This window comes from Ursus arctos, unplaced genomic scaffold, assembly GCF_023065955.2.
Source record: "Ursus arctos isolate Adak ecotype North America unplaced genomic scaffold, UrsArc2.0 scaffold_8, whole genome shotgun sequence".
In the NCBI taxonomy this organism is placed as follows: domain Eukaryota; kingdom Metazoa; phylum Chordata; class Mammalia; order Carnivora; family Ursidae; genus Ursus; species Ursus arctos.
The window spans coordinates 84,322,743-84,345,536 of record NW_026623100.1 but is presented as its reverse complement, the minus strand read 5'-3'; the positions used below and the strand labels follow the sequence as shown (position 1 = coordinate 84,345,536).

Below are 22,794 nucleotides of genomic sequence, written 5' to 3'. Positions count from 1 at the left end.
TGCCTTTCTGAGTCTAAAGACAAGTACGAAGTACCCTACGTGCGGGGCTCCCGCAAGGATCCGTGAAAACGCTAACATAGCCGTTCTCAGACGTCTAGCCTATGGAAGCAAAACTGAAGTCCTCTGAATGAGGCTGGGTGGCTCTTCACTGAGCAGCGCGGACTCAGTCCCTCACCCCCGGGACAGGAGCGGGCAGTTGCCTGATGAGGAGGATGGAGCACAACGGCTGGGGTGGGGCCAGAGACAGACACACAGACAGACAGCAATGTGGCTGCCCCCGAGGAAAGGACGGGCCATGTCTACACAGATGAAAGAGGGCTGATGCCATCACACACGCGGAGAGGGCTGTGAGCGGAGTTTGGGCTGCACACACACAGACACGCGATATGCGTGCCTCGATGCATTTCAGTCTGCATGTCTCGTCCTTGAGTCCCAAAGTCCCTGAGGGGACGTCGAACTCTGCGTAAACTCCAGCCCAAGAGGATCCCCCCAGGCCTCCCTGCTCTCAGTGCCTGTCCCCTAGACATCTGTCCATCTGGGAACCGTGTCACCCCCTCACGGGAGTGCTGCCCTCTCAGCGCCCCGCTGGATCCGCCACTCTGTGGACCCGAGCTCCGCATCCTCCGCGGCCTCCCGTGTGGGTGCGGCACATCCTCCTGGCGCTCGCAGAGGAAGGGCATGTGAGGGGGACATGGTGGAGACTTTGCATGTGTGAGGGTGTCCCTGCGCTGCCCTGCCCCTCACGGCCATCTGCTGGGGACAAAATTCTAACCGGCCCTGCACTTGCTGGGCACGTGTCCAGTTCCTGGTGACGGTCACAAAGTCCAGTACTATCGCGAGTGTCGATGCTTTGTGTGACACGGAGCGGGGGGGTTTCTGAGGGTCCTTGCCAGTCCCACTGGCTGGGGCACATGTTCACCTCTTGTGCTGTGCTTGGCCGGTTGGGTTGGGCTGATCTGCAGTCGGCTCAGGGAAATTCTGTATTTGCTTCTGGCATGCTTCTGGCACTATTTTTCCTCACCGTTTTCCCTGGTCCCAGATTTCTAGTACCTGGATGCTGTGTTTCCAGAACTGCCTCTTAGATGGTCTTAACTTCTCTGTTTTGCCCCAGAGTTTTGTCCTCTAACTGTGAGATTGCTTTGACTTTACCTTCAAGCCTTCTCTTGAGTTTTTATTTCTTGCTATTTTTCATTTTTCTAAATTTCTTTGAGGTCCTAATTGTTTTTTAAGTAACTATCTTCCTATTTATTTGAGAATATTACATTTTGGGGGGAGGATTTTCTTCTTTTTACATACTCTCAGCTTTCTCCAGGTTGTTTTTTCTGTTGTTTTGTTTAGAGGCTTTTCCCCATGTCTCATCTGCGGATGCCCCCCAAGAGCAGGGCAGGACCGTGGTGACTGTGGGCATCAGGTGAGGCTTGACCAGGCTGCTCCATCAGTCGCCCAGCAGAAAAGCGCTGGTTTCTCCCCGGCTTCTCCCCAGCACACACCATGACTGGAATCTAGTGTGGAGATGCTTGTGGTCTGAGCATTCAGGGCACAGATGCCCACCCAGCCCTCCTGTCTGCCCTCAACCTTCAGGGGCCCAGGGACAAACCCTGTGCTTCATCCTCTCCAGAGAATGCTTCGTTCAGTGTATTACATCTCTAGGGTGAGAGAGGTTTGCTTCATCCCTCAGGGTCCGGAGTGGTAGGTTGGGGGGTCTGCCCCTACGCACACGTAAAGCCAGTTTCCCGGCTGTCAGATCCAGCGTCAGAAGTGCCTTGTGCCACCAATTCTCGAGCTTTAAAGGGTTCCAGAGTTCAGGTTTCTCTGGGGTGCCATGATGCCACTGTTGTTGGGGGGCAGGGCATCTGCTGGATCAGACAGTCATCGACTCTCGGCCTTGCTGCTTCCAGAATTCTGCTATTGCCCCCATATTCCCCATTATTTTTCCCAGTGTCTCTTTGCCTTTGAGAACCAGACTCTTGGCCATCATTTTGGGGAGTGCTTCAAGGCAGCAATAAATGTGCTAATAAGTGTGTTCAACTCTTTCTTGAACTTGGACGTTGTCTACTTCATTTTAAAGAACTTGAAAAGTGTGGCTCTGTCCTTCCTATAGGATTTTAGATCCAACAGCATGCCCCGGAGCCCTTGTGGCTACTCGTTCCCCCCACCTCTCCTCCTACAACCCCCAGCCCACTCACGACTGTTCTCCCTTGCTGACCCTGGCAATCGATCTCAAGTTCCACCTTCTCCATAAAGTCACTCCTGACCAGCCCAGAATTCAGGATCCACTACCTTTAAGAACTCTGTACCACTGGGTACTTAGCACCAACTTCGTAAACCACCTTACTGTGACCTTGACTTTTGGAGAGGTGTTTCTCTTATCATCTCAATTCAACTGTTTTCTCCTTGGCTTAGGGACTGTGCCTTATAGCTCATTATCCTAAATCCCCACTGTGCCAGTGATGGAGTGGGTCTTCGATACATCTGTTCTACCGAACAATATTATTGAGACTTTTGGTGTAGGCCCACCAGCCTTTCGACTTGATTCTACCAGCATGTGGCTTTCAGTGAAATGTGTGCTGTCTCCTCTTCCCGCACAAAACAACATTTACTCTCTTCGCCATTTACAAGACTAGAATGTTGAGAATGTTAGGATAAAATTATCCTAAGAATCAAACTATCTCTTGGCAGTAAGATTAGAAAATTAAATTGCTATATAAAAACACAGAGACGTTTTCTATTTTAGCTAAAAATTGTAAGTGGTTAACAAGGTTTCCTGAAGCGGCCAGTCCCTTGTAAGCCTGTGCCCTGTAAGACTATGACAACCCCCTTGGAGCAGTGAAGTCTGGAGGAGGTAGGAGCCTTGGAAATCATTGACTCCATCTTTTCACTAGAAAATGAAGAAACTGAGGCCAGAGAGATTAAGTGACCCGCACAGGCCTAACACATCGGTCAGCATCGGACCTGACTCCTATCTGCTGAGCAAGCACCTCTCTGTCAGGCACAGTAAAGGTCGAAATGAACACCAGCCAGAAAAGCACTTGTCCATACCCTGCGGTCCTGCACTCACAGCGGCTCACGCCTCCTGTCCGTATTAGCTAGAGGAGCGAGCCCCGGGAGAGAACTGCCCTAGCAAACACCGCCGTGGGCTACGCTTTGACAACTTCGTGTTTCTGAACATTTACAAGTTGACACCAACACTCTTGCTCTGAAGGGCATTGGGTCATATTTAACACTAGCAATAGAGACCACCTGGTCTGCATTTAGTCCAGACGAAGACACTGAATGCTTTTGAGGCAGCAACTGTGACAGCATTGATAGTGAGGGATCGCTCCACTTGGTCCCACCCCGTACGACAGGTACTGATGGCGTGGTAACTCTTCATGCTGCAGGAACACCTAGCATCCTGACAACATCTCACACTGGGGCAATGCTGTCCCAGCTGCCCAGCCTATGCCAGCACGTGTCCCTGAACCGCAGTGATTCAGACGAGCAGGAAGAACCAAGAAGCAAGCGACTTAGGTGTTTGTGCTGGGGGAAAATATACAAGAAAATACACAAAACAAAAAGCTAAAGAGTCCGTACTCTTCTTCAAATACATGCTAGATTATTCTCCATCAGGTGCTCTAGGACATGGTACTTTGTCTTTACATGGTTGGTAGGAAATTATTCGATTGTGTAGTATTTAAAATTCCAGTATAGTTGAAGGATTGAGATGTTTACAAGTTTAGTTTGGGGATGGAAATGATGCATTTGAACATCCGTAACTCATATATATGATAGATAAACAACATTTTGTGCACACACACATACACACACACTCCAGGCAAAATATGCCTTTGACAGAAATTGTAAAGCTTCCTAAATACGCATTTTCTAATAAGCTGTTGTGAGCAAAACATATAAGCTCTTACTGCACATAGCTTTTCCAAGCTGCTCCACAGTTTAATGGGCATCAGGCTACAGACAATGAGCCTTAAAATCTGGTCATTATAAAGAGGATTAAAAACGCCTTCCTCACAACGTGGCCCTGACTTTAATCTCTGAGGCAGTGGTGACTTATAAGCCGTTGTGTCGCATGTTTTTTGTCGAAGTGTATCCTTATAAACAAATCCATCTGCTTTTGGGGCTTCCCATCCCGCGTGTGGGTAATATCTCAGCTGGACCGGCTATGTTTACTCGTTATTTACTTTCCAATATCCGTTAGAAACACTGGTCCTGAGGTAGCACATCACAGATGCCTTCATCGTGCTCGCCGCCCCGCTCACGACTCAGCCATGTGCAGACACGGCCCTGTTTGTTTCAAATGAACTGGAGTGACAGCTCATGGGAAAGGTGCTTTGAGGACAAGTTCGGAACATCTGCTGTGCTCCCTCCATCAGGATCTCTCCCGGATTCTCTGAATGTGGCATCTCTTCCCATCTCTCTAGAGCTCATTTGTCTTTGTGAATAGGCAGGTGTCCTCGGGGGGCGGGAGGGCGCCTGGTGTGGCTGCAATGGTGGCTGTGGCCTTTTAGGATTACCAGTCAGAAGGGACATGGCAGGTGTGGTTGGGGGTTGGGGGGTGCAATTACACTGCTTTATTTAGGCGTGACGCCCCTGGGAGTCTTGGTTGGCTGTGCGGTCCCAGTGTGTGTGTGCGTGTGTGCGCCAGCTTCTTCACATATTGTAGGTCCTTGTGGGGTTTGCTCCACAACTATGGGTCGTGGGTTTGTCCTCTGCAAAATGACAGCACTACTCCAATCCTTGGTACCTTCAAAGGCCTTGTCTGGAATGAAGGACCACAGACCAGGTGTCTCAGGGGCCCCTGGATGCACCGAGGTGGCTGTACGGGGGCGTCCTCATTCCTAGGGAGACTTCCACTGGGAGACGGGGTTGGGAGGCTCAGCAGACCTGCCCGATGGCTCAGGCCCCTTCCTTCTGGGATCCTATGGTACTTTCTGGAACAGCTCCTACTGCAATGGGGCTCCTCACGTGCTTTATTGAAATAACAGTCTCAAAAATTTAGACTACCAGGCACTAAACAGAAACGGGGAAGGGCCAGTGTGCACACTGTGGGTCTGCGTGGGGAATGTTCATTCCTCAGTGTTGGAGAGATGGCAAGAAAATTCCATCGTGTCATATCATCTCATTGCCAGGAAAACAAACTAATAACCAAAACCCAAAATGAAAAGGCCAGATCCTACAGGCCATTCAGAGGCACTGCTTCCAAATAACATGCCCGTGGGCTTCCTGGGGCCACGTGCAGCATGGTGTGGCCCAGGACCAGCTGCAGCCCCTTGGGAGAAGCCTGACCTCAGATGACCCTGCTCCTGCCCACTTCCGGGCTTCCCGGGGTCAAGAGCTTTACCATCTGAAGTCTGGATTTGGAGAGACGAGGGGGGCTGGCTGCCAACTGCTTGGTCTCAGGAGTGGGACAGTCCCCATGGAGGAAAGGCCCAGGGCTCACTGAGGAAGGGTGCCCCCCACCCAAGCGCTCAGCATCCATGACCCCCGGCATCCCAACTCCAGGGAGGTCAGCCTTCAGGTGGAGACTGGCCACCAGGAGTAATTCTGTTTCTCCTAGAAGGGCTCTTGTACAGGAATGGTTTCTCATCGCAGGGCTGAGAACAATGTGGGCTTTACTATTTCTAGTCCTCCCGTGGCAACACGACAAGAAAATGTAAGCCACCAACGGACAGGCCAGCGTGCTCTGTGCTGTGCGACTGGCGGGAATTCTCTTGCTGGAAGCTCCGTGGGGTTTGCGGGGTGTTAGTTGGCAGGGTGACCCAGGGTCAGGTTTAGCTGGCCATGAGGGCAGCGGCCCTGCTGCATGTGGGAGAGCAGAGGGGCCTCGGGCGGGGCAGCAGCCCGTTCACCTGGATACGCTCCCTTACTTGGCTTCTGGAAAATGCCCGAGTGCCACAGAAACTATTCAGTGTTAGAAACTGGAAAGATCCACCACAAGAGAAGGCATTTGACCTCATGTATCTGACCACAGATCAGATTTGCTAAGCCTGAAACCACAGGTCTGCCTGTGAGTGGCTGCGTGTCCCCAGGGCATGCTCTCTGCAGCGTGGGAGGCTGGAGAGCCCTGTGGCTGCCGTGGCACCTTGGCTTTCCCTCACTCAGGAGGGACCCTCATCAATGTCTCGACTTCTTGGGCTGCGTCTGGGTTCTGCGCACCACCCCCGAGCGGAAGAACGAGAACGCCATCAGGTTTATGTCAAACGAAAGGCACCAGGAGAAGGACCGGGCGCGGGTGAGGACGGAGCTGGTGGCCAGCGCATGGATTCCTGTCCCTGGGGCCTGAGCGAGGCCTGCCACTGCCTGCGCTCCCGCGTCTCCCGTTACAGGAGCTCCAGGGAACCTTCTCGCTGAGCTCTCGGGTCTCCAGTTACAGGAGCTCGAGAGAACCTTCTCGCACACGGAGGTGGTGGGGACACCAGGCTGCAGGCGCATCGGAGGCGGTTTGAGATGAAAGTGGAAACGCCAAGAGAGGTGCGGACACGGGCCCAGCTCTTGTGTCTCCCCCGGGTTCCCGAGCTGGTCCTGGGCTGCCCATCTGAGAGCCGCTGTCCCGAGGCTGCCCTGGGCCCTGCTCTCTGGCTCGCACCCCACTCTCCTCCCAGACACCTGCAGCCTCTCTTCCTCTCTCCCCGCTGCCCCTGCCTCAGGCTTCTGCTGCTCTTCTGTGCCACACAGGCCCTCCTACCGCCTCATGCTGTGATTGGCCAGCCACAGGGCCTCGGGTCCTGCCCCTCCCTCCCCGCCCCCTTGCATGCCGGCCATGGGACACGAGGTCTGCTTGTACCCTGCTCCCCATCCTGACGCTCAGATTTCCACGTGCCCCTGTCTGTACACGGGAGGACCTTCCACAGCCTCATCCTCCCTGGCTGTCCTCATGCACCCAGGCCCTGCCATGGGGCCCTGCCATGTCCTGACGGGGGGCTTGCTTTTCTGTCTTCCTGGGCTCCCACCCACTGGCCCCATCAGTCCCCTTGCAGGCAGACTCCCACCCACATGGCCCCGTCCGTGGCCTTGGTGGCTCCTGTGGTCCTAGTCTGCACTCAGGCACGGGAAGAACCCAGCAGTCCTGGCAACCCATCTGTCACCGTGGCCACCTCAGCACTTAGCAGTCTCATTGCAGGGGCTTAATGGCTGGCTTTGCCAACTGGCTGACTGGCCGAACGGATGACAGCTCCCCCACATTCCAGGCCTATCCCGCGTCCCCCCACCCGAGTGCCCCACAGGCCCCCTCGCTGGCCAGTGGGAGGCTCCCCCTTGCGAGGACTGACCATCCCAATGGGATGTGGCCTCATTCCTTCTCTGTCCCACCGTCCCTGACGTAACTCCTTCAGGGCACTTGGGACATGGTGTCATCTGTGTGTTTGTGCAGAGAGGCTGCTGGTCCGCTGGGGAGAAATGCTTCCTCCCCGGGACGTGCTCCTCCATGCACAGCATCTCCTGACACACGGTGCGAGGCCACAGATATCGGGATGGCAACCCAGAAGGAAAAGGCGCAGTACCTTACCGTGGATGGGAAACTGAGGCAGAACTAACCCGAACCCCATCTGTTCACAGATTGTTCTATTTTTCAATCATTTTCCCATTCAGAGCCCTTCTATCTCACAGGTCGCCTGGCCTTCGGGCGGGGGTTTACTGGGCGGCCACCACGAGCCAGCGCTGCGAGGGACCGCACAGCGAGGCAGTGGAGGAGAGGGTCTGTCCACTTTGGGGGCTGAGGGCAGTCCGTGTGGGAAGGAGATCGTCCACGTGGGCAGGAGCTGCAGTCGCGGAAGGGAGCACGGAAGCAAGTGCTGTGTTCACCCGCAGCGAGGAATCCGCTCCTCAGAAGCTCGGTGTGACAGACGCCTGTAGGAAGTGCGGCGTCCACAGGCAGGGGTGAGGCAGGACGTGGACTCAGCCGGAAGTCTGGTGTCCATCCCTGTCTCGCATCTACAGGGAAATGGAGTGAATTGTTCCAGATCCCCCTGGTAGTTGGAGCCAAAGCTGGGACAAAAAAATAAAGTCTCCTAACTTACATTTTCCAAAATGTCAAATCTGGAATTCCGTGTCCAACCCACTTCTTAGATTAAGGTCAACGTGCATCGTTTCACGGAAGAGCTTTAAAATGGTCTGGCCACGAGAAGCCTTGTCTCCCGCTCGGCATCAGAGTGCACAGCTGCGGTCGTGTGTAAAGCCAGGGGTCCCCAAGGGCACTCGCGTCTGCAGGGTTGTCCCACCATCCCCCGCCCACGGCCCCGCTGACACGCCCCTGCGCTGCTGCCCTCTTTGTCAGGGCCTCGCGTCACAGCGACCTCCAGGTTGGAGACATCTGCTAGACGGTGGCAGTATGTGCCCACGAGCACTCTGTGCTTTGCACAGCAGAGCGTCTTCCCAGTCTCCCGCGGTGTCACGCAATTGCGCACCGGCCTCCAGGTAGCTCCCTACAAGCACTGGGATTTCCAAAATGAGCAACTGGCGGGGTCTCCATGTCTGGCTGCAGATCCAGCCCCTCCATGTGCTCACTCCTGCGGGGTCGCCCTGCTTCCGGGAGGACAGTCACTGTGTCGTGCTGTCTGTCCGTCCGCTGCATTTCTTAGCGTGTGTCTCCGGTGTCAAGGGCAGGGCTGTGCCTCCAATGGCATCTGCCCCAAAGTTCTCGGAACCACCACCTGGCCTGCTCCACCCACGCACTCAGGCTGGGTTCTCGATGGCAGCACGGAGCCATGAAAAGCCTCCTCTGCTGAGCCTGCAAAGGCCCTGAGGTGCAGGACGGCAGGATGGGGGTAGGGGGGTCTCTAGGCCTGTTGCCTGCCTGAATTTTGATCCTTTTCAAACCTAAAGACATTTTTGTATGATGTTTAAACCCGGAACTCTAGCGATGGAAAAAAGTAATCTATGAAAATGCTCTCAAAGTACTCTACACGGCTTCTTGTTTCAGGGGAAAAAAGCTATACTTTCATAGTTTAAAAATCTAAATTAACTATATCTAGTCTGTATTGTGATACAGTTTTTAGTGATATAAGGATTAAAAAAGAGCCGGCATTAAGGAATTAACCCCGATGATAACCGTCAGGGCATCAGGGACAGAGACTGAGCCCTGGGGTCCTCTGGCGACGGCCTGCAGAGCCCACCCTGCACTCAGCACTCAGGGTACAGGTGCCCAAGGCAAGATCCGTGTTCTTGAGGAGCCTGAGGTCCAAGGCCATGGAGACGGGCAGGTCTGGGCATGCTAAGTCGCGCTCAGTGTGTTCTCTAGACAGTCGCCATCCTGGGCACGCTGCCAGCTTACAGCTTTCCTCCAGCAACTGGGTTGGGAACAACGGTGAAATCTCATATACCATCCATTTCCAGAAGAAGGAATGAGCCAGTCTTCCCGTCAGCGGGAGCCCTGTCTATGCAAAGACATGGAGGACGTCCCAAAGCCTGCAGTGGCTGGCAGGAAGCAGGAGAAGTGCCAGATGCTTCACATGCAGACGGTCAGCTTTCAGAGTTTGAAGGAGTAAGTTTGACCAGAATGTGTCCAAATGCATGGAATAACAGCGTGGCTCTCAGCTGGGTTGCCCCAAGCTCCAAGTGTTTCGTGGGTAGATAGCCGGCAGCACCACTCATGGAGAGAGAGACACAGGGCAGGAAGGGACTGGGTTCACGCCCTGCTCTGTCCCTTCTCTGGACAAATGAAGCTGGGACAGTTTAGGGGGCTGTTTCAAGGCATTATAGCTGGTGACAAGAAGAAGATTCTCTTCTCCTCCTGAAGTTAAATCATGAAGAGACATGAGAGATCAAGAGACAAAAGGAGCCCATCTAGGTGTACTCGCCAGTTCAAATTTCAAATGCAGCAGCATTGACACGGGCGGGGCCTGGAAACCCTGGTCCCTTGTTGCTGATGAGCGGGGCATGGGGCTGTTTCCAGGGTGGCAAGCACAGGACTCAGAGGAAAGGCTGCCAAGAACCCCAGGCTGATGACAGGTATGGCCGTGGCCACTCCCACGGGCAAGGTGGAGGTGGTGGGCAACGTGGAGGGTGGGCAAGGTGGAGGTGGTAGGCAAGGTGGAGGGCGGACAAGGTGGAGGTGGTGGGCAAGGTGGAGGGCGGGCAAGGTGAAGGGCGGGCAAGGTGGAGGTGGTGGGCAAGGTGGAGGGTGGGCAAGGTGGAGGGCGGGCAAGGACTTCCCACCTTCTCATGTGCTTCTTAAGGCTTTGGTGTCTGACCACCTGCTCCTCCTCTGCTCCCCATGCTTGGAATTCAAGGCTGGGCAGGTGGCAGGGAGGGGTGAGCCAGGTGACCATGACAGAGAGGAGAAAGTGTGTACCCTTTTTTGCCTGGCACCAAGCATCAGCCCCTCTGCTTTTGTTCAGCGGTGGAAAAACCACCTCCTGGGCTCCGGGAGAGAGGGTGGGAGGGCTCTGGGGGGCAGCTTGCCCAAACATTTAAGGAGCTCATTCTCTGGGAAGAGGAGGCTGTGGCTTACATTGCTAACCCTGCCATCTTCCAGAATTTTATGGAAAAAGCATTGTTGAAAATCACAGTCTTTAAAAAAAAAAAAAACCTTTTACAAATGATAAAATTCTTTCTCCAATAAGAAGTATTTTAGAAACAAGTGTATTCCCTATCTCTGCAATGGGAAAACAAGGACATCCTTCTATTCTACTGGTGGGAAAGTACAGAGATTCCTTCTGCTGGAAAGAAATTTAAAATCACATTTTCCTATTCTTCAACTTTATGCTTCTCCTTATGACAACATACACCAATGAAAGAATCAAAGTCATAAAAAGCTATCTGCAAAGATACTTATCACATGTTATTTATAACACGAAAATTTCCAAAAAACTAAGTCACGTCCCATCGTCAGAGTAGCGCTGCATCAATTACAAGATGACCACAGGTTAGAAGCCAGCCACGAACATTAAAATAAAAATCTCTAATGACATAGGAAAAGGCTCATGTTACGATGCGATGTAAAAATAAAAAAAGAAATACAAATTTAAACCCTGAGCCTGATTTGGAAAAACAACAAAAATGCATCAAAATCAGAAAAAGCTGAGCTGCAGGGGTTAGGGATGTCCCGGGCAAACGGGGCGGTGAGCGCGGCGCAGTCAGCATCCACAGAAGGCTGCCCCCGTTTCCATGAGCACTTCTCTTACCCCTTCATCTTCAGTCCTTATTGAAGAAGAGGAGCTTTCCCACTGCTACTCTAAGTCACCTTTGACCCCTGCAGTATTTCCTTGGGCCTCACTGGTGAATAAAAGCCCCCGGGGAGGGTCAGTGGAGAGTCAGTCGAGCATTTGAAAAGCAAACTCCTCTTTATCTTCCAAGTTCTGAGCGGTTCAAAGATTGCTGAGCTCCTGCCTATGCACAGGCTTTCCCTCTTTCCGGCTCATGGGCGGCTGGCCAGCATCCCTGTGTCCCTGCAATGCCGTGGATGGACCCCAGCAGGCACAGGAGTGACTAGGTGCCGAAGCCCACCCCAAATTCTCCTCTCTTCTACCTGCACCACACCCTCCTCCTTTTTGTATATTAGAAGTCAATCCGGGTTAATTTAAGAAGTGTCCCTGACAAAAACCACACTCACCTCATCTGACGCTCAGAGCACATGCGGCCCCTTGCAGTAATCAGTGGGGCTTTCTGCATGGGGGGGGGGCTGGAGGGGAGAGGACTCCACCCCGGCGTGGACAGCAGCCCAGGAGGACTGGCCTGTAGCGGCCGGTGCCACCACCCCAGGGCCCAGGATTTGTAAACTGTAAAGTGCTGCACGTAGTCCTACTGGTATTGTTTTTACTATTATAGGGATTACGAGGCCCACAGAGGGCTCCCATGGGGAAGGGAGAAGGGGCTACAGCAGCGTCCCCGATGTCTGCTGGCCAAGACCCTTCTTGGAAACCACCAGTATCATCACCCTGTGTCCTACCCACGAGCCATGTCTCGTCAAAGAAAACCACATCTACACCCACGTTGTTGCCCCATCTCTGTGTCCCCCACCCACCTGCATCTGCACCCACCCTTCTGCCTTATCCCTGTGCCCCCACCAGGAGGGGGTGAAACGAGCGGACAAGAGGAGGGGCCTGTGCCCATATGTATCCCCACCAGGATGCAGTGTCTGTTCCTAGACCCCGTGCCAAGTAGCTGCTGTCTAAGTGACAGGCCAGGCCTGCATGTGAGCAGGGCCTGGATGCATCCATCACACTGAGTGAGCACAGACCACAGTTGAGACCGCCGCTCCAGGACTGCCATCTGGTAGACCCTTCCCCAGATGGCAGCCTCTGCCTCCCTGTCCTCTCAGCTCAGCTGCTTTCCAGAGGGGAAGACAGCACCGCTGTAGCCCACTCCCCCGCCCCCGTCCTGCCCACCTGCTCTCAGGGGAGCTCAGATACTCCGTTCATAAGCCGTAGGACTGGCTGAGGGGCTCACAAAGCTGTTGGAGCACATCACTGAATCATTATGCATTATTTACGAATGGAATTTCTTCCAAGATGCTCATTTCCCCTCTCTGTCCCTGGAGTTTTAGGAAATGCATCCACTTGTATGTGAAGCGTATCTCTGGCGATGTCGAATAGAACATTAGATGATATTCATAGCCTGCGGAGTGGCTACTAAATTACAGTGAGTGGATCTTCTAAAATCTGTTGAATTATACAAGTGGAGTGCAGCGCCTTCCGTTAGCGGGAAGGGGAAGGTGCGTTTACCTTGAGGATCCATTCTGAGGCCCGCAAGAGCTCACGGAGACTCACTGGGTGAGGCCGGCCTCTCTGAGGGAGGGAGACGAACAGCAACTCAGGCTCCACCCCATCTCCAGGGCACGTCCACATTTCCTCCCGGTCCCCCCACTGGGGCCCTTCATTACCCTGTGCTCCTCTCAGTCTGAGACTGCGGGGCAGAAACTGCCAGCTGGCCTCTCTGTGGTGGCGGCTCTGAGACAGCTCCCTGTCCCAGGGCACACACAAGGCAGGGTCTGGCTGGGGGCTCCGAGCAGCCCGGAAACTCTGGACCCACCTGTGTGCATGACATGATATCCAGGGATGGCTCTGGGGGGATCTTAATCCGGGACAGGGCTGAGCCTGGGGGATCTGCCTGGTCTGCCCTGATCCTGTCCCAACCAGGCCACAGTAGTGTTCAGTGTGTCCTTGATGGTCAGTCTCATGACTCCACAATAGGGACAGAGCAAAATGGAGGACAGCTGTCCTCAGGAGTTAGAAGTCATCCTCCTTGGCCATAGGAGGGCCCCGGGAGTGAGGCCGGTGGCAGCACCATCGGGGTCATGGCTGGGGGCTGTGGGGGACAGCCCACTTCTTTTGGTTCCTGGGAAATGCTAGAAACACATCACGGTCACAGACAGGGCTGAAGTCTGTGAGGCGGGATGCCAGGTTGTCCCATGGTGTCTGCCCAATTCTGTACTCCGTGACCAGACGTTCCTGGGCCGCCCTCCACCAGGGAGCCGAGACCAGGACAGGTTTGGTAAGGTAGCTTCTGGCTCTTGTGCTCTTTGGAGCAAGGTTTTTTCATCATCCCAAGCTTGTTTGATTTGGCTTTCAGATTCATACATGCTCTTTCTAGACACTTCCCCATTACCGGCAAACTCCATCTGACCAGCTATCTGTCTTTCGTATACACACACCTGTTCCTGGGGGTGGTGGTTCTCAAACTCAGGGAGCATAAGAGTCTCCTGGGGAGGTAACAAAAACACAAAATGCTGGGCTCCACCCCACAGCGTCTAATTCAGCAGGTCTGGGATGGGGCCAAACATTTGCCTTTCTAGAAAGTTCCCAGGTAACCCTGATGTTCCAGGTCACAGACCTTACGTTGAGAACCCTTGCCTCAGGGGAAGCTGACTCAGCCTCCGGCTCCAGGGATGGACTGGACAGTCATGAAGATGGTCATGTGTGCTGGTCAGGGATGGCTCAGGGATGGCCAAGGCCCCACATGGAGCACGAGAGCCGAGAGGACAGTATTGGTGTTGGCAGCTCCTGGAAAGCTCCTCCTTGCTTTTTGCCAGTTTCTAGAAAGGACCCCTCCTGCCTCGTCTGTCCTGTGACGTGGAAGCACACGGAGCCAAGAGCTTTGCAGCAGCAGGGCTGGATGATGGAGCAGAAGTCCCGGAGTCAGACTCCTGGTTTCCGGTTTCTGCAAGATGACTCATTCTGCACTTTTAAGCCCATTGGAGGTGGGTTTTCACTTGTAGCTGGCAACATTCTTAGTCACACAGAAACTCTTCAGATGAAAGCCCCACAATCTCATTGAATTAAAGCTCGTTACAGCCAGGCGAGCACTTCTTTCCTCCATCTCTTACTAATTTGGGCAGGAAGAGTATACTGGAGTTTGGGGAGGCAATCATATTTTGGGGTCTAATATCTGAAGCACCATTTTCTCTATAGGACATGAGAGTAGAGAAGCAGAAGCGAGTGCTTCTGCATCAGCCCTCGCAAGGGTCCTGGAAGTGCGGGTATAGGCAACAACAGCGCGAATGCCCTGCAGCACGGGTCACAATGCTGCTCACCAGGCGGTTCCTCCAAAGTCATTAGTTGTGATACGGACTCCGGACTCTGGGAGCTCCTCCTGGAATCCTTGCCTGAGTGCACTGGAATCTGGCCAGGGGGCTTCCCCACCCCGAGTCCCCACCCTCTGCCACCACCCTCACTCCCTAACTTGGGGAACGTGCACCCTGCAGCACAGGGAGTCCGGCGTTGGCCCTTCCTGTCCCTGGAGGAAGAGCCACCACTAGCAGCTGAGCTCTGGTGGTCGCCCCTGCGGCGCACTGTAGTCCCCCCGCGGCTCAGCCCCTCCGACCTCCTTCTTCACCACGCCAGGAGCCCGCTTCTCTGCACATCCCATCTAGAAAGTGACTGCCTTGTATTTGCCATAATCCCAAAGCAGATGGTGGCAGTCAGAACTGAACTGTGGGTGTTTCAGTGGATAAATCCAAGACAATAGCTGCGTACACACCAATTTCTGATGAATATTCTGTTGATGTTGCAAAGCCATGTTTATATATTTTAATCATGAGCCAAGAAATGAGACCAAGATTATAATTGCTAAATCTAGACTTGACCAATACAGGTGGTGAATGTTACGGAGTCTCTGTACGTGTGCTTCCTGGTTTAGGCTCACTGACACTCCCTGAAAATGCCCACATGCCTTCTCTTTGAATATGGGATTCTTTGAAACATATTTAGGTTTGTCAGCATCAAAGATATGCCCTGCAATGCATGACATGTTTTGTTTTTTAGTTTTAAACACATTGAGTCAGTCACACTGTGCTCTAACGTATCTAATGGAACAGGAAAGGGCCAGAGACCTTCCAGGGCAGATGTCCTGCACACCAGCAGCAGGAAAATCGCTTTTTCAGGATAATGGCCGGGAGCTTCTTCTTCTTCTTTTTTTCCCCCAAATAAAGGATGTATTGTTACAATAAAGGTTAAGTGCCACCTCCCTATGAAAAGACTGTGCCTGAATTTTGTGTGTTTGCACACCTAGGACTAATAACCGGCTATGAATGATGAGTCTGGGAACCCACTTGCTCTGATTCTACTTCCTACATAGAAGTCCCTACATCTCAAAATTTTTGCTCCATCTGCAACTGTGCAAGCCCTAAGACTGATGTTAAAATATATACGCCCTAACTTGTGATTTATAATGCCAGTGACAAATAGAAAGGACAGGCATGCCGTAAGTTCATGGGTGGGGTGATGGCAGGCACAATGATGCCTCATAAAGAACAAGGGGGGAGTTATTTATTCTTGTGGATTCATGAAGTAAAACACAGATAGGCTGGCTGAGTGGCTTCGTGCACAGAATTCTTCATAGACGTCCCGCAGTGCACCCTGGTGTACATCAGCCATACATTAATCAGGGCACACAGCAAACACTGCGGTGTGTTCTACGCACCCAAGTGAATCTTCATTTTTCACATGCAGGGCCTTACTAATTAAAATCAGCTTTGCAATTAAATGTGGAAAATTGTGTTAAACTTTCAAGCGTAGTTAGGAAAAAATGCAATTATTTTAGGGTATTTATTTTAATGCAAATGAAATTTCTATCAATATAACACTGGTAAAAGGGAGGTAGAGGGATCCCTGTTTCTCTCTCTGCCTTCCTCCCTGTTTCTTCTTCTTCTTCTTCTTCTTCTTCTTCTGTTTTTTTGGATTATAGATGCTCCTCTCAGTTGCACGTTGCAATGCTCCACTATCTCTCGCCAGTACCTGGCTCTGTTCCAAGGCTTTTAGTGAGTGCTCTCTGTCAAGGCATGAATAATACAGCCCCTAGGCTGTTGGCAGAATCCAAATGAGGCATGCATACATCAGGAAGCAAGCCCTCGACTTCAGCTCCAGAACAAGCTCCCGTGAAGACAGGCAATTATTCACCCCCGGCTGCCGCCATGACAATCACACTGGTGGGTGCAAAGGTATATGGAATGGGAGAAAATCGGAATAAGGAATGTGCACAACAAACCAGAGAAAATCCAATAATTTTCTAATAAAAAAGAAAAGCTACCATTTGGAGCTTTTAATTTTAAAGTTTCAAGATCAATTGATTTGACTCTGAATTTTCTAAATTGGGGAGGATTTAAATAGAATACCAACAACCACCACCTCGCTTTTGGGTGCTTGTGGAGTGGGGCTCTGAAGCTAAATTTCAGGTCAAATTTCCATCAGAACCTTATGCTCAACAAACAAGTAATTTTAAAAATTGAAGTGAAGGGTAAATATAAATGAAATCCATTAAATTCCAGAAATAAATCCGGAGGGTTGACAAAACAGGTAAGTGAAGAATAAATGGCCACCTCACTCCTTCTCTCCCTCTCTCTCTCCCTCCATCTCTCTCTCTCTTTCTCTCATTAGAGGCTTATACAAAAATCACTGTTCAGAAAGAAGTAAGCAAATCCAATAATTTCAAATGTTCCAGTAGGTGTGTAACGATTTTTTAAAAGGCTAAAATTCAAACTCCTGTGCATGGTTTAGTATTAATCTGTAATAGATATTAATAAATTTTTATTATTCCTATTTCTAATCGGTACTGGGAAAAATTTTTAAAACTTTAAGAACAGTAAACTGGCCGCTATTTTGATGGCAAGTTTAGTTTTTAGAGACCTGCCCCTTTCTAAACATTGTTTTACTTTGTCTTTAACATGAACAAGGCTTTGACATTTGGCATTTTGCTCATATCTTAGTTCAAGCAATGCTCTGGATGAATCACACAACATCTCTTTATATCAGCTAGCTCAACTGCTAAAATGATTTTAGATGAAGAGTGACACGTGGGACTTCCCGTCACTATATCCCCACCTTTCCTCGACATCTTCATCCTTGATTTGGGGTACGTCACCAGAAAATGCTGAGGCCTTCACGTCCTAGCCTGTGGCAGCCCCCCAGCTCAGGGGTCTGGCTCAGCAGCCACGGACGCCCTGCCCTGTGGCATTGTTCACACCACACCGCAGGCTTTCGGCTGGGTCTATGTGCTCCCTACCTGGCCTGGGCCCTACCCTGCCAACAAAGCCACAGGCTGGCAACTTCCTGAATTCCAAGTGTGTGGCTTCCAGGCATTCCGTTTTCTCCTGCCGCCCACCCGCTGTAGGAATAGCTTTGGGCGTGTGGGGAGCTACTTGCTTTACACCCATGGGTGTTCTCAATGCTAACAGGTCACAGTGCTGGCGTTCTGGGAGAGGACATGGTGGGGAGGAGAGCCGAGGCAGCTCAGGAAGCTCCTGTCCCAGAACTTGGGCATCTAATTTGGAAAACCCACTTAGGATGACCAAGAGTGCGTTTTCCCATCTGCAAAGGAATCCCTGTAGTTGGACCCACGTTCGAGATACAAGAATGTCTCTAGCTACCTGTAAGTACTGCTAAGAAAAGTCTCATGTCCTCGGCAGAGCAGAACTTCCTGGGCCATGCACAAGGCTGTGTGACCACAGGTCCAAAGAAAGAGGTCAGATTCACCACATACAGAAGAGACTTGGGTTAGTACTTGGGTTCGTAATGGGAGAATTATTTCTGGCCCTGACTGCAAAGTCCGTAGTGTTTTTGTCATACTTATATGCCAATAACATAAGACCTCAGGCAGGAAAAGCAAAAGTCACATGCTTCTAGATACTAACGATGTTTCTGAAGATAAGTGTTTGTTATACTGATCAGCTTCATGAGATGCCTGGTCCTACCAGGACACAGAACGGTGACTTGCTTGGATCTCCGCTGGTCCGTATATGGGGGTGCAAACGTATTTTTCTTCAGTGCTCAGGAACTGATGGAACTCGTATCAGATAATGGAAACCATCATTCACTTTTCTCATTTATGCCTTGGCTGCCAGGAGACTCAGAACAAAATGTAAAACTGTATCCAAACCTCTGCTATATCTGGGTTTCTGGTAAAATTATGTTTCTATTTCCCTTATGTTTTTCCTAATTTATCTGTTTGATTCAACTTTAAATTGTGCAGTTGCACATGTGTTTATCAGCTACCTCAAATTGTTCATGAACTGTGAACACAAATAAATACCCATAAACAGATTATCTCTTGTTTAAGCACACGATTTTTGAAGTAAAGTGGACCATCTATTAAAAGAAGTATTATAACGTTAGCTCTACACCCCAAATTTTTTACCAGGATCTTAAATTGCAAATTCCTTTTTCACAGGTATTACGCAGTGGTTGATTCTCCTCTAAGCTCTAGTCCCAGTTTCTTACAGACCCACAGCCCTACCTCTGTCAGACTGAGGAAACGTCACTAACGAAGCCATCCAGTTCAGCAGCTACCGTGGGAAGCCCACACAGCACAAAGGCAGTGTGGCAGCCACTGGGGGTCCGTGCAAGCGTGTGCCCCACAAAGTGACAGTCTGGAATAGGGAAAGTGTACTTGATTTTTATTTCCTTATTTTCCTATGCTAAAAATAAAGATTAACTGGTAGGCATCATTCTATCACTTGGTAACAAATGTCCTAAAAAAATTTTTTTAAATTTACATGATAGATTCCCCCCACTTTCCTGAAATTACTTTTTGTATGTTCAAATAAGTGGATCTGTCCACATACTAAAACGCTTTTTTACTTGGCTATGAACTGATATGCTATATGAATAAAATGAAATTACATCCCTAAGAGGAATATATTCACTGAAAATTTTATTGCTAAAAGACCAAAAGGATGGGTAATTTCATCAAAACCAAGACTCAGGCTGCCACTCTTGTCATATGGGAGGAGGCTGAGTCTCAGCAGGGACGGAGCAGCAGAGGTCAACATCACACTTGTGTTGTGGGGTGTGTGCACATATTTATGTCCATAAATAGCTGTAGGAGGGGAGAAACTTTGGTAGCAGGAAATCTTTTAAAGCCAGAAATAATTGAAATCAACAGATTTGAAATAGCACCGGACCTAAGATGTTAGTGTATACACGAGTCTTATCTATTACAAGAAACAGCTTTTCAGTTTGAGAAATTCTGCTAATAAAAAATTACTGGTCATATATAATCATCAGGGAAATGCAAATCAAAACCACAATGATCTATCACCTCACACCTGTCAGAATGGCTAGAATCAAAAAGACAAGAAACAAAAGGTGTTGGCAAAGATGTGGAGAAAGGGGAGCCCTCATGCACTGTTGGTGGGAATGCAAACTGGTGCAGCCAGTCTGGAAATCAGTATGGAGATTCCTGAAAAAGTTAGAAACAGAACTACCCTATGACCCAGCAATTCCACTAAAATGTATTTATCCAAAGAATGCAAAAACACTAATTCGAAGGGATACATGCAGCCCTGAATGTTCACGGCAGCATTATCTACCACGGCCAAGACACGGAAGCAGCCCAAGTGTCCATCGACTGATGAATGGATAAAGAAGAGGTGGTGTGTATACAGTGGACTATTCCTCAGCCATCAGAAAGAAGAAAATCTTACCATCTGCAACAATATGGATGGGCCTAGAAGGGATTATGCTAAGTAAAATAAGTCAGACAAAGGCAAATATCATATGTTGAATCTAAAAAACAACAACAACAAAGAAACAAACAAACAAAAAACCAGCAACTGACCCATAAGTACAGAGAACAAACTCAGGGTTACCACTGGGGAGGAAGGCAGGGGGAGGGGCAAAATGGGTGAAGGGGAGCGGGAGGTACAGCCTCCAGTTATGGGATGGATAAGCCACGGGGATGCACAGGGAATACAGTAAATGCTACCGTAACAGTGTCGTGTGGGGACAGGCGGGGGCTGCACTCATGATGGTCACAGCATAACGTACAGAGTTGTCAAACCATCATGCGGTACACCTGAAACTAACCTAGCATAGTGCGTCAACTATACTCAATAAAAAGTTACTGATAATAGGTAGACATCAAAAATAAAACTCGAAAACTTCACTTGATACCACACCGACATTCCTCTTGAGAACTGGCGCATCGGTGAAATGAGTTTTGAGTGGTAATTGGTTTTATGTAACAAGTCTGTAAGCATCTCATTCTAAAGCTGAGGAAATCGAAGTCCGTAAATGTTAAATAATTTGTCCAACCCCCCTCAGTAGGCTAGCGGTGCCGGGGAAACTAGAACCCATGTCCCGTCCTGGAAAATTGTTCTTCATCCATTGCCACCACATGAACCATTTCTACTAAAATATTAGGAGTTCTAATAATTACATAGAATACAGTACATGGTAAAAATTATGAGATTATTTTAAATTAAACCATTTGTTGAGAAATTGTCTAAACTGGCTGTTTCTGTGAATCTTCTCTAACATGCCACCTTCTTCACTTCTGTAAGGTTTGGGGTGTTCTGTGCTCACACCAGCATCATGTCTCAAAGGAAAATGAAGCCTGGCCATCTTCAAGCCATCCCCAAGCTAAGCCTCAGTTACTGTTTACACGGGATGGAGATCTCACAGGGAGACCTCGCGGGGACACGAGTGTCCACAGCTGGACGAGATGCACCTTGGGTAAGAATGTGCTCCAAGTGATTCTTTGGAAACTTCATAGTTTTTCCTGAAAATCTGTGATTATCAAATTACATCTAACAGACATCTAATCCGAACTTTTTAGCCAAATGTAATAATTTCTTTTAGTGACAGGATGATAAAGTTTAACCATTGATGAATCAAGAGATGATTAAGGGAAAGACTTGATTTCATTCATGGTCCGCCAACTTGTTTTTCATTGAAAATATAAGCAATGTGGTTTTAAAAACTCTTAGATTAAGAATTAACATACATATACCTTTATAAAATAACAGAAATACTTGAAAGAAACCAATTATTTAACTTACGTGTCTGGTAATTTACTATAATATACAAGAGCAATAGTAATATGATAAGTTAATGTTTTAAATCACAAAATTCTCTCAAAAACACTCCTTTAGTATGTAACAGAAGTCTGACAACCATTTCATCATGGAGGCTCATTAAAAATACCCTGTCTCCTCAAATGCTACCGTGGGGACTTGGGGAGTAATTTGTAATTTTTCCCTTGATTTTACTGAAGGACAATCAAAATAATTGCTTGATTTCACCCATAAATTAATGTTCAGCTGAAAAGGAAATAAAACGTCAGGCAGTGAAAGAAGGTCACCCCGAGGTGCGGCCGGCCCACCTGCTCGAGCATCTGAGCTTTCATCATGTGGGCTTGGTTCTTGATGGCTCGTTAGGATGAACAACTTTAGTCCTAGCAGCCTAATTTGTGAAAAATTAGCTGAAAATTTATCATAGAGCCTGTAAATATCTCTAACTCCTCATAACCTACATCTTCCATTAAAAGGTACAGCTGCATTAATATCCCAGGAAGAAATTCCTTATGGAAAAGTGAATCTAAAGACCGATCTTTTCATGACTCTCAGCCCTGAGGTGCATGTGATATAATTCTGCTGTGATGCACTTTTAGTGGTAATTACCTAGCCACCTGATCTCGTAGATGTTCTCCACACCCACCTCTGTTTTGGACCTAAACCCCAGAATTTACAGGAATGATATAATCATTTAAGCCCCGAAGTCTCATTAGTGTGATCTGTCCTGGACATTAATCTCCTGCCAGAACCTCCCCCTGCAGCTGCCTGGGTGCCCGCTTGGGCTTCCTTTCCCAGGAGAAATGGTTGAATTATGGAAGCTGAGTTCCTGCAGGAAGATCAGGAAGGTCATACTCTCATTTATCCTCCGTGCTTACCACCACCCTGCAGCTACCAGAATGAGCAAATGGGCAAGGACAAACAGGCCATCTCAGTGAGGCAGAGGGAGGTTCTTAGCATGCCCCTGTGTATGTGGGAAAATGAGTTTAAGGCTGGTCTTAATTTGTGTTGTCTTATGTGTTATCATAAATTCTGCCTGGAGACCCTGTACATGAAACCAAAGGCTGAGTTTACATCAGAGGAGGAAAAGACAACACTATTTTCCAAGAACACCCCCCACTCATTGTCACCCCTTGGTGTGGGTCCCTAGGCAAGCCACTGTACACAGTACATTGTGAAAAAGGGGGTCGTTACCTTCTGTGTCTTGCATATTTGCCACTGACGTGACCACTGCCGTCACAGCCAGGCGTGGGACAGCTGCAAAGGGAGAGAGGTAATTACACGGCAGCTCTGGCGGGGGAGACCGAGCGCTTTGGGAGCATCGCGAGGGAGGGTACACAGACGGGGGGGACAATTAGGGGTACTTTTTATTAGCAGGTCTTCCATCAGAACAGCAGGGCAGGAGCAAGCAGGAGTGCAGTCTGCCCATTAAAAGGCATGGATTTTCTAAATTGCTAATGGGGATACATTTTGCCCACAGAGCACTAACCTGAAGAGCTCTTGTATGGCTGGTTCCACGGGAACTGCAGAGAGATGGAAACAGACAGAAATTTATCACACATCCCCTCTCCCACAGA

At 49.8% G+C, this 22,794-nt stretch overlaps 1 protein-coding gene across 4 annotated transcripts in view; it reads right to left on the bottom strand.

Moving 5' to 3' along the window:
* Positions 1–22,794, bottom strand: part of MYT1L (myelin transcription factor 1 like) — a 140,525-nt gene that overhangs the window by 117,560 nt on the left and 171 nt on the right. For all 4 annotated transcript variants that reach the window (XM_044379499.3, XM_044379506.3, XM_044379502.3 and 1 more), the window contains exons 2-3: positions 22,707–22,740; positions 22,412–22,474 (exon numbers count right to left, since the gene is read on the bottom strand). In XM_044379499.3, coding sequence (XP_044235434.2) covers positions 22,412–22,474; positions 22,707–22,740 — 97 coding nt within the window. The remainder of the gene's footprint in view (positions 1–22,411; positions 22,475–22,706; positions 22,741–22,794) is intronic.